Source organism: Strix uralensis, chromosome Z, assembly GCF_047716275.1.
Source record: "Strix uralensis isolate ZFMK-TIS-50842 chromosome Z, bStrUra1, whole genome shotgun sequence".
In the NCBI taxonomy this organism is placed as follows: domain Eukaryota; kingdom Metazoa; phylum Chordata; class Aves; order Strigiformes; family Strigidae; genus Strix; species Strix uralensis.
Window position 1 is genome coordinate 48,854,675 of NC_134012.1, and position 14,805 is coordinate 48,869,479.

Sequence of the window (14,805 nt, forward strand, 5' to 3'; positions counted from 1 at the left end):
AATTGTATTGGTTCAAAACAAAGTCCACACCTATGACAGCTTCAGAGGGCCTATGTGGTTCATGAGAAGCAGCTAAACTCGGTGCGCTGGGTTTTAGATATCTGCATTTCCAGACAAACTATGAAACTAAACCGTTTCATCGGATAAAACGGAAAGATCAAATGCAGAACTTAGGAATGCCACTTCAGGTAGCAACAACATTTAAACTCACAGCAATCCGTTAGAGACCTTTAAGTACTCAGAGGAGGCCAAACAATATCACTTCAGTTATACAGCTTTAGGAACAAATACCCAAGTATTTCAGGACACAAAAAGGAATCTTAGCTGCACAGAACTGTCCTGAAAATGTATGGGATACGTTGATTTTGGGATTTGTTGGAACCACCAAGTCAAAAGTAAGAAACAGTACCAAGTGGAACAACAATGGTTTCTCAGTGCGTTTTGATAACATCTTCCCAAACTGTTAGGCAAAGAAAGTATTTAAAAACAAAAGCTAAGTGATACAATGTGAAAATGGCAAAAAAATACACTCCAAACAATTTTAATTGCAAGAAACAAAGAGCACACGACAGCCTATACAAACATACTAGCTCTAGACAGACAGATGCAGAACACAGAACCAATTGAATTGTGCAAACCTTGAACCTACCTGATCTAAAACCAATCTTACATTATCTGTACAACACAAAGTCATTCAGGAAATATTCTAGCATGTTCAATATGAAACACAATGCATCACTAGGCACAAATACCAATATTCACACTAGAACTGTGCAGATGATGGCATTACTCAGTTTTCACTGTGCTGTGAATCAAATACATGGTCTCTACAACATGTACTATGTCTTACTGCAGAACAGATTAAGTTAATGTTTGGGAGATTAATACGAGGCTGCCTTGTTTAGAATTAAGTGCAATGTGTAGAAAAAAAGTGTGAGATTGTGTTTTTACATACCGCTTTTGGTGTTCCACTTGCTGGCTCGGTTCGAGTTCTAGAGGAAGAAATAAAGGTGATGAGAACTTAGAACAAAGCACTTGTACCCAACCAAAAGCAGTGAAAACAGATTATAAAACCTAAACATCAAGGCATTATGTTCTGATAGTCTAGTGAATGTGGAAATGTATTTGTATACATAAACTGTTCTCTCTTGGCACATTCAGTGCAACTTAAAAAAAAAAAAAATCCCATTTCTAGTTTGTCAGCAATTACTGTCAGACTTACAGCTCTAGAACACAACAGTGCCAGAGGAAGTCCTCAGATATTTTGACTCTGCTGTGTAAGCATCAAAACGATGAAGTCTGTGCTACAGCTTTGTGCTCTTAAATAACCAACCATCCAAATAGCGACCCTTGGTCTTTCCTCTGTAGCCAGTATGCCAGAAAGCCAGATTTGAGGCATAAGAATACCTGCCATATCCCACCCCGCCTCCCCCAAATGCAAGACACAGTCAAACACTGACAGACTCTTCTGAGAGGGGAACGTGCGTATCTCTCTACTATAGAAGCAATAGAAAGAAGAAAGATACACTCCGAATGCCTCTGTAAACTAATCTCCATTCAAAAAGTTAACACACTGCAACCCCTCACAGACTACAATGCTTTATGGGTACTTACATAACTCGTGTTTTGCTGATAGTTTTGACTCCTCTAACAGGGACTCTTCTGACAATCACCGAGGAGTTCTTAGGAATCAGGGTGTTATCATCTGTGTATTCTGAAAACAACACCAATACCGAAGAAAACATTAGTCAGTTCGTAAGAATGTATATTAATATGTAATTACATAGCACTTGAGAGAACCCTTCACAGACATAAAAGCAAAATTTTATATGTAACATGGCACTTCGGTCATCTCAACACACTAACAGAACCTCTCAAGAAGTCTTCAGGTCTGAGAATCAAACACCAGCAGCAAAACCTTTTCCATTCTTTTCAAACAGCTTGGATGCCAGCAGCAAAATGGTCTCAGAGGTCACTAAAGGAGAGTCTGCTCACGCATGAGGTTCTTTCCTGACCTAGTTCAAGTTGCTTTTGCTTCTGTTAGGCTACAAACCCGAGAGATCTTTGGAGAGAAACAAACCACAGCAAAGTCCCACCTGCATAAACCAGAGTCTAAAGTCTGACCAGCTTGCCCTGAAACAAAGCAGACGCTCGGCTAAAGCATGAAAACTCTGCGCCGCTGCTTTCCGAGCTGTTCACTAAAAACGATTCCCCTGTGCTGCGAGTGCTGGTGACTGACAGAACACAGAAGAGAGCCGCCAGCTCTCTGTTTCTCGGGGCTTCATCCATCGACAGCCACACTGTCAGCTGCTCAGTGCTGTACATGCGAATGCAAACGGAACTGGCAGTGCTAGAATTTGGATCACAGAAACCTGAGGGGTTTTTTGAGCTTGCTTTCACACGTAGGGCAGAACTGGCTCCAACTAAAGTGGTATCTCCTCTCTTAAGCTAATCATCTAGTTTGAATAAGCCAAAGGGATGTGAATTCTTTCAATCCACTTTTTGCAGAGCAGAGAGACTCAAATGAAATTAATTACAAAGACAAGTCTTCTGAAAAGCCTTTTGAAACCACTGTGTGCCTGAAGGTCTCCATGCTTTGCCTTGGCTCACACCGTGTTTGTCTTTTGAAGAGGAGGAGCTACCTGAGGCACTTTGACTGAGTAAGCCTCAAATGTGAAGATCTCTCCATGAGTGAGCCTCAAATGTAAAGACATCTCCATGACAAGTGTTTATATATTGTACTTACGCAAGCTGGATATGACTAAATGTTTTAAAACACTGTCAGCAGCCATGTCCTGTAATCTGCCTACGGTTTTACCTATTAAAAGCCCTTACCTTTGGAGGCAGAATCAGAACAATGGCCCGAAAGCCAAAGGTGCTGTGAAAGTACTAATGACAAAACCCAAAGCTTTTACAGAGGTCATACCCTGAAACCAACGCCTAGAGCTCTGCTCAAATGGGGAATCTCACCATGACACAGCCACCTGTCAGGAAAGGCCTGAGATGGGACTTTTTGATGTCAGAGGAGCTCAAACAGCACTGAGGCTGACAAGCAACGGGGAGATGATGCCAGCGGCAGCTCTGGAATCCCAAAGCAGCTGTTTCCACCTGCTGAACGGAGTCATGCAGAGTGTTCTTTCTGGTCCAGATCACAAACCACTGGACTGAGATTTCAGAGGCACAGGATAAGTAACGGTGGCTCCACAAAAAGGCAGGAGTTTGCTACGCCTGTGCCCAGCTGAGGGTTGTGGTAGGTCTGCAGAAAATTGCAAGTGGCAGCACCTCTCCTCGAGGGAGGCTCTGTATATGAGGACAGCAACCAGTGCACTTATTCGCCAATTCTGCAAGCCTGCAGAGGTCAGCTGGAACATGCACAACAGGTGTACGATGGAAAAAGAGGAATGGGTCCTCTTTTTGTATTTTATGACAATTCATTGACCATTAGAAGAGAAGCATTGACATCTGCCTTCTGAACAGACTGTCCTTGCATCCAGATATATTTAGATAGAGAGAGGGATGCTTGTTTTCAATCTGCTTGTGAAGTGCACAGGGAGGAGACCTCCAGCCATCTAATACCAGACTGATAGAAAAATGAATTCCCCTTAAAAGTCAATCAGTACACATTTAAATGGATCAACTGAAAACTGAAGAGTGACAATAACCTGGTGAAGTAAAGGCTTTATTTGCACAGGACACTTATCACGGCACATATTTGTATGTGGGACTTGAAGTATCCCACCAGCTGGGTCACTGAGGCAGAGAATTTGTGGAAGAGGGTTTGCAAACAGCGGAGTATGCTGCCGAGGTAGTTCTGTGAAGGGACCTGTTGCGGATGAAAGTATTGACAAGGCAATATTTAGTAAGAAATCTAGGTTTATTAATAACTAACAGCAATTTATTATTATAAAATAATTCAGAAATACTAAAGGAAAGAAAAGCGACTTATTCAGATTCTAAAATGACAAGATTCACACTAACTTACTTAACGGTACCTATATATATATATATATATACACATGCATGCACATAACAAAATGGACAAACATACAGAAACAAAGGTGTTCGGATTCAGTAGAATGGACACAGAACAGACATACACACACAGAAACAAGGGTACGTACCCACACACACACAGAGTAAAGAGAAGCTAGCTCAAAGAAAATTTCCCTCTTGAGTTTAGAGCAAATACTCACAATGCCTTGGCATTCCTCAACGGGCGATAATTGAGACTCAAGCGGGGGACTTCGCCCTGGCCTTCCGTCTGGAGCAGACGACACCTTAAGGGTTTGGTACCTGAGAGGCGTCCCAGCTCAGGGGAGATGCTGGTCACAGGCCCACTGCGATCCAGGAGAGCTCAAAGGGTCTCCCTGGTGGTCGCCATTTATAGGGTCCAAGATAATTGACTTTTGTCAAATACCTTCTGGTGCCTTCTGCCTTCCAGCAGTTACAAAAGAATTTGATTAATGTGCGACTCTGTTATTGTTCCCATTTGACCACATCCCAGGCACAGGTGTGCCAGGCCCTTAGGAGTTGATGGGCCATTTTAACCATTTCCGAGCAATCGGGAGGGGCAGGAGCCAGGCTCCTTAACATTGTCAGTCCTTATCTCCACAGACTGGTGTATAGCTTGGGGGGATGTGGGTGGAATCGCACCTAGCACCAAGCAGCCCAACAAAGAGGGGCGGGGGGGTAAGAATTGCACCACCACAGGACCTGACACCTGTTGGCTTTCATACATTTATTTTTCCTTCACGTCAATTAATTGAGTTCATTTTGGTGATGAAATCTGTGTCAATGATGAAATCTGGTGAAGTCAAACAATGTAGACTTAAAAGTTAACTGTTTTGTTTTTAAATAGGAAAGGACTAAAGCTGGAGCATTATTCCTGAAGTCCCTGGAAATTTCTGTTTGCTCGCTTTGAATTTAACAGCTGCCAGCTTAGTCTAACAGCTCTCAGACTAAACTGGCATCTGCCAGCAGGAGACTGTTCCCCGCAGGCAGCAACATCCCACGTAGCTGCGGGGCCCTGGCAACTACCAGTGTCACTCTGCCTCGCCACGACTCCACATCTGCAGATTGAGCAGCGACATCACGCTCAACAGGGCTACTTTTCACACTTGTCCAAGCAGAGCTCCAACAGAAATGTTCAACAAAGCTGGAGCCAACACCATTGTTGATTCCTACTCCCTTCTAGCACAAAACTTGTTTTACTGCCAGTGATGGCCAGTAAGTGGCTACTGGGCTTTTGCAAGCACTAGACATTGCACATCGACCAGGTAGTCTTCTACGCCCAGCTCCACGTCTAACAACAGATCGGAACGGCTCTGTGAGGTCCCCACACAAGCCACAGCTACCGATGGTGGCCGAATCGCACTGTCCCTTCCCACCCCACTGAATCACTGGTGCCGCTTGCCCTCCCGGTTCCCCGCACGCCGGCGGGACGGGCCCCAGGCTGACTCACGCCACGTGGGGACAAGCCACAGAGAGCAGAGTGTGGCTCCCGCAGGCCGCGGCCGCCGCCAGCCGGGCAGTGCCTGAGGCCCCGTGCCCGCCGCCCCCACGCACCTTCTCTGGTCTGGGCGTTGGTTATCTGCAGCTCGCAGTTGGCCACCTTCAGCTTCTGGTGGCCCATGATCTGATGCTTGAGGTCGCCCAGGGAGATGTGGAGGCTGTAATAAAACATATATGGTATTTGTTATTCAAATCTCAAGGGGAAAAAGAAGTTGTAGTCAGGATGTTGTGGCCGAACAGTTTTGTAATTCTCTTATGTAAATAAGAAATAAGATATATGTATATAGTTTCTATTGTTAAAATCAGTTGTTAGAAGGGAGCTAAAATGGCCCCCATCTTCAAGCCACTACAAAAACACCTGTGCTGAGTCATCCCCCCCTTCTGTGACGGAAACCTGAGACAAGCCCGCCGAAACCTGAGAAAAGCCCGGGAAAACTTGTTTACAACTTTGCAGACCCCTCAGGGTACGCCCATCATGAATATGGATGAAGCCTACACTATAAAGGGACTCGGTTCTGCCGGGTCAGGTGTGTGTCCTGGTAGAGCAGAGACTCCCGGCACACCCAGCGCTGTTTTGCTCACTCGCCGCTTGCTAATAAATTTATTATTGATCACTAAAAATTGAGAAGTGGTTATTTCCCACTAAATTACTTTTAATCTATAACAAATTTGGTGCCGTGACTCGGATCCAGATCTTTTGGTGCGAAACCCCAGATAGGGGAGGCGCCCTATCTTCGGATAGCCCCAGTCTGAGGATCTCATGGCCAAAACGCTGGATATCCGAACCCCTTTTAATTCGGACTCGGGAGTGAGCAAAAGAATCTGAAGAACCCTTTAAATTTTGTGCACGAAGACCGATCGAAGACTCCGGGGAGGAGTAAGTATTTGCGTTTGTGCAGTTATCCGTTCGGTTGGGGTTGGTAATCCCAGAGTGCGAGTGAGTGAGAGGTCTCGAAGAGATCACCCGAGTGCGGACCCTTTAGTAGTGCAGTTCTCGTAGCCTGCGAAGGAGCGAGTCACGAATAAGGGGAGCGTGTGTGTGTGTGAAAGAAGGCACTCTGGAAGATGGGACAGAGGGAAAGCAAGCCCTCTGGATCCATGGGTGGGGGCAAGGAAGAATTGCCAGATATCCCACTAGGAGGTTGATAATCCCAGAGTGCGAGTGAGTCGCACTCTGGAAGATGGGACAGAGGGAAAGCAAGCCCTCTGGATCCATGGGAGGGGGCAGCTGAACTCCTCCCGCTGCTGGCTCCAGCTGGGACAGGGCTTGTTCCCGGGGCGCCACCGCCCGACCCGAGCAGCGTGCCCAAGCCGAGCCCTGGAGCAGTGTCGCGGAGCCTGGCCCAGCGTGGGGGAGGGGGGGGGGCAGAGCTGCCCACTCCCCAGCCGGGAGGGCTTGTCCCGAGCACCCAGCTGCCCCGGGGTGGGGGTTGGGGCTGGAGCAGGGGGCACCGAGCGGCCCCAAATTAGCGTTTAGGCTTCTGCTCAGAGACAGGCTGCAGTAAACTGTCTCGAGGGGGCTCTGTGCTGAGCACCCCCCCCTGCTTCTAACCCGCTCATACTTGTAACCAATGATTCTGACCCTGAATCTCCCGGACCCCCTCAGCGCGTTACCCGAAGCAAAGTTAAGGAAGGGAGATTATACCCCCTTAGAGAAATGCTTGTGCCAGGAGTGGGGGCACAAGGGGAACCGGGAACGGGGTATGTCACTGTTCCCCTCAACACTGGAGATATTTTTAAAAAAGAAATGGGGAACTTATTAGAGGACCCGCTTGGCGTAGCCAAACAGGTGGACCAGTTTCTTGGCCCAGATTTATATACCTGGACAATCTATCCTAGGAATTCTATTTACTATGGAGGAACGAGATATGATCAGGAGGGCAGGTATAAGACTTTGGGACCAGCAACATCAAGCGGGTCCCACAGCAGATCAGAAGTGGCTGTTGGTAAAACCCAACTGGAATAATCAAGACCCAGGCCACCAAACCCACATGGCAAATTTAAGAATTATCATAATTCAAGGAATTAAGAGAGTCAGTTCCCCAAGGGCAGAATATTAATAATAGTTGTACTCAGGAATAGATCCTGCCACCCCTGTGGGGCAGGCATTATTAAAGACTCAGTTTGTGGCTAAGTCTTGGGCAAATATTAGGAAGAAGCTAGAAAAGATAGAAGATTGGCAAGGGAGAGGAATTGCTGAGAGAAGCTCAAAAAGTTTAGGTGGATTCCTACTTGAAGTGGTGGTATTGTTCTCGTTATCAGTTTGGATACCCAGATAATGATCTATTTAAATGTTGTTTCACCTCTTCATAACTCGTTTATTATTCAGTATACCTTTGCCTGCTTGACTTGGTGATCAGAAGGTGACAGCTTAGAACTTTCTATCCTCTTGGTATTTTAAGGACTGTAGACAAGGATCAAAAAATACTGTGATAGATACAAGCCCTTGGCTAGCTTCAGCAGCTTTTTTTTTTTTTTTTCCTTAACACTGATGAATCAATTTAAATAAGAAAATCAGAGTAAAACATTATCAGAGTGAAAGCAATAGTCCAAGAGGGAAAAAAGTGAGCAGATCTGCAGCTTAATCTGGCTGCCTGTTCTTCAAGCAGGCAGCTCTCTTACATCATTGGCAGGAGTTGGAAAAGAAAAAAAAAAAAAAAAAATCAGGGTTCTAGCATACAGGCAGGTATATGGGCTGGGGAGCCAAGTTCAAGCTAATTTGCTCCCAGACCACATTCTTTTGGAGCTGCTAATCTGGTTTGTACTTCTTAGCCAAAAGACAGGGAACTGACATAATTGTAGCACACTGACTAGACAGCTCATAAATGTTGTGTCTTTTCCAAAGAAGGAGGATGCTGCTGTGCCCTTTGCAGACTTTCTCCTCACAGGCCATGGCCCAGAGCTTACCAGTTCTGTAATTTGTGATGCGCTATGTAAACACCGTGCACTGCGTGTGTGGTATAGCTGCCCAGATGCTTTATTTGATTGCATCTGGAAGTACATGGGCAACAGTCTTGGTAGATTTAAACTACCCTTGCTCTAAATGTCTAGACCCAGGAGTAGGAGTTTCAGGTTGAGAGGAGGCAATGCAGAGTGTGTAACAACTCAAACATGCAGCAAACTACATTATTTTAGCCTGAAAACTGTTCTGTGCATTCCCCAGTACCTGCATGTAATAAAGCTGTGCAGAACATGGATGTTTTATGTGATGACTACCTGGAGACTATGGTTTCTTTGGGATCAGAGATTTTCATTCATTGAATGGTTCTGCCTGCTTTAATATGAAGGAAGTGGAATGTTTTTATTGCAAAAGGAAGGGGCATGTGAAGAAGGTTTGCTGGAGGAGAATCCAAGATGAGAAAATGTTTTCTGAAGATTAGTGGGGTCAGGAACTCTATGTGCTGGGAACCCAAAGAACAAAGAGCCCTTGATAAAACTTAAAGTGGGTCCTCAGCGACAAGAGGTAGAGTTCCTTGTGGACTCAGGAGCCGAAAGATCTACCATTCAGGCTCTGCCTCCAGGCTGTAAAGTATCATCAGAAAAAATCAGTGTAATAGGGGCTAAAGGTGAACCGTTTGAGGCCCCGGTTCTTCATGATGTGATTGTTGAATCAAAATGCAAATATGTGATTGGAACATTTTTATTATTACCAGAAGCAGATTATAATTTACTTGGACGGGATCTGATTATAGAATTGAGAATTAATCTGAAAGTAGAAGAAAAAGAACTCAAAGTCAGATTATGCCCCCTCACAGTGGCGGATGAAGAAAAGATTAACCCAGAAGTATGGTATACCCCAGAGACAGTGGGTAGATTGGATATCACCCCCTTTGAAGTCACCATTAGGAACCCAGAGATCCCGACTAGAATCAAACAGTATCCCTTACTGCAAGAAGGCAGGAGAGGCTTAAAGCCTGAAATAGAGAGACTCCTTAATCAAGGGCTATTAGAACCTTGTATGTCACCTTTTAATACTCCAATATTGCCCGTTAAGAAGGCAGATGGGAGTTATAGATTAGTGCATGACTTACGAGAAATCAACAAAAGAACTGTAACCAGATTTCCTGTAGTGGCGAACCCCCATACTTTACTTAGTCAACTGAGTCCTGAAAATCAGTGGTATAGCGTAATAGACTTGAAAGATGCTTTTTGGGCACGTCCTCTAAAAGAGGAGTGTAGAAATTATTTTGCTTTTGAATGGGAAGACCCAGATACCTTTAGGAAACAACAGCTGAGGTGGACAGTTTTGCCTCAGGGTTTTACTGAGTCCCCTAACCTCTTTGGACAAGCCCTCGAACACATCTTAAAAGATTATAACTTGGGGGAAGGTGTTACTTTAGTACAATATGTAGATGACCTTCTGTTAGCAGGAGGCAACCCAGAGATGGTACGAAAGGAAAGCATTAAGTTGTTACATTTCTTAAGCCTCCAAGGATTAAAAGTATCCAAATCTAAATTGCAATTTGTAGAAGAAGAGGTGAAGTATTTAGGTCACTGGATTAGTAAAGGGAGCAAGAAATTAGACCCAGAGAGGGTAAATGGAATTCTTTCTCTCCAGGCTCCCAAAAACAAACGACAGGTTAGGCAGCTCCTTGGACTACTGGGGTACTGTAGACAATGGATTGAAAATTATAGTACAAAAGTTAAATTTTTATACCAGAAATTAACAAAAGACAGGTTGCTTAAATGAATCCCAGACGATGAGGAAAAATTAGAAAAATTAAAAACTGACTTAGTCAACGCTCCAGTATTGAGTTTACCAGATATAAGAAGGCCCTTTTATTTATTTGCCAATACTGAAGACGGCATGGCATTTGGGTTATTAACCCAAGAATGGGCTGGGAAAAGGAATCAGGTTATGCAGTTATTAGTGGAACCACCCTAGAGGTAGTAGAATCAGGACCACTGAGTCCTAGCTGGTCGGCTCAAGCTTGTGAACTATATGCAGTACTAAGAGCGTTAGAGATTTTAAAGGAAAAAGAGGGAACCATTTATACAGACTCTAAGTACTCCTTTGGAGTAATTCACACTTTTGGAAAAATTTGGGAAGAAAGGGGACTCATTAATTCACAAGGAAAAGGGCTAATACATGAGTCTCTAATTATCCAGACTCTCCAAGCATTAAGAGGTCCTAAGAAAATAGCAGTAGTGCATATAAGAGGACACCAACAGGGAACCTCACTACAGATCAGGGGAAATATTCTAGCTGATCAAGAGGCAAAACGGGCTGCACTACTAGCATTGATGGTAACAGAATCAAACACAAACGAAAGAACAGACCCCACCAAATTAGGATTCACGTTTACTAACCAAGAGAAAGAAAAATTGAAACAAATGGGAATTAATGAAAAACAAGGGGAATGGGCATTACCTGATGGGAGGAAGGTTCTCCCGAAGGCAATGGCTTGGAGAGTTATGAAGGATTTCCATACTAAAACTCACTGGGGAGTACAAGCATTGGTAGACCAGTTTGCTATTAAATACATGTGCATAGGAATTTATAATGTTGCTAAGGGAATAATAAAAAGCTGTTTAACTTGCCAGAAAATTAATAAGTACCAATTAAGAGAAAAGATTCAAGGGGGACGGGATTTGGCATACAGACCATTTGGAAGAATTCAAATCGATTTTACAGAACTACCAAAAGTAGGACGGTACAAATACCTCCTAGTATTGGTAGATCATCTCACTCATTATGTGGAGGCCTTTCCCACTGCTCGAGCTACAGCAAATACTGTGATAAAAATACTCTTGGAAAACATCATCCCTAGGTATGGAAATATAGAAGTAATTGATTCGGACAGGGGTCCCCACTTTGTGTCTAAAGTAATCAAAGAGACATTGACTTCCCTGGGGACCAAGTGGGAATTCCACACTCCCTGGCATCCACAAAGCTCAGGAAAAGTAGAAAGAATGAATGGAGAAATCAAGAAACAACTTACCAAATTAATGTCAGAAACAAAGATGTCTTGGGTTAAGTGTTTACCCCTAGCACTTCCTGAATATCCGGACCCAGCCCCGAACTGATACTGGAATATCCCCGTTTGAAATGCTATATGGTATGCCCTATGATATGGAATTTCCCACTGATCACCCAGTATTGGAAAAAGACAATTTGCAACCATACTTAATAAACCTCATGAATAGGAGAAAAGAACTACGCAAAAAAGGGATGGTAGTACAGAGACCTCCATTAGAAATTTGTATGCACTCCATAAGACCTGGAGACAAGGTGTTAATAAAAACTTGGAAAGAATCCTCTCTTACCCCTCGTTGGGAGGGACCGTTTCTTGTTATACTCACAACAGAGACTGCTGTCCGGACTGCTGAAAAGGGATGGACTCATGCTACCAGAGTGAAAGGACCCTTAACGCCTGATCACTGGGAAGTAGCTGAAACATCAGGAGATCTGAAGCTAGTGTTGCGAAGGAAGAAGGACTAAATGAATTTTGTAAAACCCCTAACTGTGTTTGTTATCCTTTTGTGTGTTTTAAATGCACTACTTGTGAGGAAAGTTGGTGGGCGCACTGCGTCCACAGCTATTCCCCAAAGGAATACTGTGACCAGTGCTATAAAAGAGAAAGAAAATTAACCAGTCATCAACAGGAAAAATTGTGTGCATACCAATGAACCTAAGCCCCATAACGTGAACATAGTACAAACTCTTTGCAAATTCCAAATGCTCCAAGTGCCCTGTACGATCCCACAAGTGAAAGCCTGGAACTGGGAGGCGTTAAGGTGTCGATAACAAGACCCTAACCCCACAGAATACAACTGCTGCCGAGAAGATGGAAAGCCCCGCTGCTCTAAGAAATGAATGGAGTAGGCGGAGGAGGCAGAGACGTATGGAGAGGGGAAAATAAGAAAGGCCTCGAAGCAACCAGTTCAGGTGATTGTTGTGGCAAGGAGAACTGGAAAGTATGGGGAAGGAAAAGATCTGAGCATGCAAATCCTGTCGCAAGACAGAAAGGGGACACGTTTGTACAATTAGCTAGTAATTGGAAGATGAACCCACCAACTCTCCTCACTATAGTGGTCATTTGGGCTATGGGAGGAATCGCAATTTTGATGTTAAACCTCCATTTTATGAAACCCCTAGTGTTATTATTAATTGGGTTAACTTTCGGACCATGTATATTTAACAAGTCTGTGATGTGTTAAGGAGATTTGAAAAACAAAATTAGTTAAAAGAAAAGGGGGGAATTGTAATAAAACATATATGGTATTTGTTATTCAAATCTCAAGGGGAAAAAGAAGTTGTAGTCAGGATGTTGTGGCCGAACAGTTTTGTAATTCTCTTATGTAAATAAGAAATAAGATATATGTATATAGTTTCTATTGTTAAAATCAGTTGTTAGAAGGGAGCTAAAATGGCCCCCATCTTCAAGCCACTACAAAAACACCTGTGCTGAGTCATCCCCCCCTTCTGTGACGGAAACCTGAGACAAGCCCGCCGAAACCTGAGAAAAGCCCGGGAAAACTTGTTTACAACTTTGCAGACCCCTCAGGGTACGCCCATCATGAATATGGATGAAGCCTACACTATAAAGGGACTCGGTTCTGCCGGGTCAGGTGTGTGTCCTGGTAGAGCAGAGACTCCCGGCACACCCAGCGCTGTTTTGCTCACTCGCCGCTTGCTAATAAATTTATTATTGATCACTAAAAATTGAGAAGTGGTTATTTCCCACTAAATTACTTTTAATCTATAACAGAGGCCGCTGAAGGTGACCGTGTCGTAGTGCAGCAGGGAAGAGAACTTATAATGCACGCATGGCATGGCTGATGTTCCACTCACTGGCTCGGTTCGAGTTCTAGAAGAAGAAATGAAGGTGATGAGAACTTAGAACAAAGCACTTGTACCCAACCAAAAGCAGTGAAAACAGATTATAAAACCTAAACATCAAAACATTATGTTCTGATATGTTCATTATGTTCTGACGGCAAGGACTTTGTGAGTCCCAGCCGGGAATGGCCTAACAGGCCCCATGTGGGCCTCGGACTCAAAAGATGGTGCAAGTCCATCACAGAGAACGGGATTTTGCCATTTACGTGCCAGTACAGGCATCCAGAAGGTAACTGCTGCCTTTATGACACTCTTCAGCAAAAATGTTTATTTTGTTTGGTGCTTCCAAGCTTATGCCAAGCGAATACGGCCAGTGGGTTCCTCTCTCTCCGAGGGCCATCTATTCAGAAGATGAAAAGCCAGGAAAACAATCCCCCGTCTCCTCAAAAGGAGGCTGGTGCTGTGTGAGGAGCCAGGGCTCTGACACGTGTACATTGACCCTCCTGCTCCGAGGGGGAGCCGCTGCCCACGGCTGGGCCACCCGCCACCCCGCGCTGCGCCTCAGGGACTTCACCTCGAGGAACTGCTCCAGCTTCCACAGTTATTAACCTCAGCTACTACTGCCGTGCTTGTCAGAAACCATGCCGGAACACAACTACTGAACAAAACTGACCCGAGTCAGCAGGCGACATTTTGACGGGGCTTTGGAGCCCAACAATAATTAATTGGTCTCTTCCAAGCCCACCAAACCCTTAAGCACATGCACCATTTTACTCAGGTGATAACCACGGGAGGGAGAGGCCACAGTCTCTCCAAATCACCTCGTATCTTTGCTGAAAAATCTGCAGGACCCCTTCAGCCCTGGCCATCTGACCTCAGTGAGACCACCGCTCACCTTGCCCCACGGACCCACCGCTCACATTCACCTGGGTTTTGTTTCAAAAGCTTCACACTACTTCCTTTACTCCTTGTCTCACCTGACTGTTGAACCTTTGTCTAACCTCACTGTTTGGTTGCTCTGAAACTCACAGCCTGCAGCTCTGAAGCCAGACAACAACAAGGGGAAGGCCTGAGGCCAGCGGCCCTGCTCCCAACACACGCCCCGGGATGCGCAGAGGAGCCGGGTTCAAGGTGACAACCTGCGCCCGACGGCTCCCCCCGGCCAAACCCTTCACCCAGAACCACCGCTCTGCCCGCGCCGAGCGCCAGGAAACACCTTCAGGGCTTCCAGCTGTCTGTAGTGCTCAATTCTGCATCCTTATTCTTACAGAACCGAAAGGCCGGGGGCCGTGAAATGAGCACGGCCACCCAGTTCACCCAGTTCACGTGCAAGGGGTGACCCCGACTGCACCGCAGCCCCCATGTCCCCCCTGCTGCCTCCCCCCTGGACCGCGTGGGAGGGACAGCAACCAGACCGGCCCCCGGACCCCATCCCCCTCCCCGGAGCCTGCCTGAGCCGGCCCTGGGCCCTCCGAAGCCCCCCCTTGAGCCCCTGCTGGCCCCCAGAGCCC

At 45.3% G+C, this 14,805-nt stretch overlaps 1 protein-coding gene across 1 annotated transcript; it reads right to left on the reverse strand.

The window, feature by feature from the left end:
- Positions 1-716: 716 nt before the first annotated feature.
- On the reverse strand, positions 717-13,288 carry LOC141938120 (E3 ubiquitin-protein ligase RBBP6-like). The gene is made up of 4 exons (XM_074856634.1): positions 13,200-13,288; positions 5,566-5,669; positions 1,615-1,714; positions 717-992 (listed from the first exon to the last, which is right to left on the reverse strand). Exons 1-4 carry the CDS (start codon positions 13,286-13,288, stop codon positions 908-910), a joined length of 378 nt encoding a protein of 125 aa, XP_074712735.1. The 3' UTR covers positions 717-907.
- Between the last annotated feature and the right edge of the window lie 1,517 nt (positions 13,289-14,805).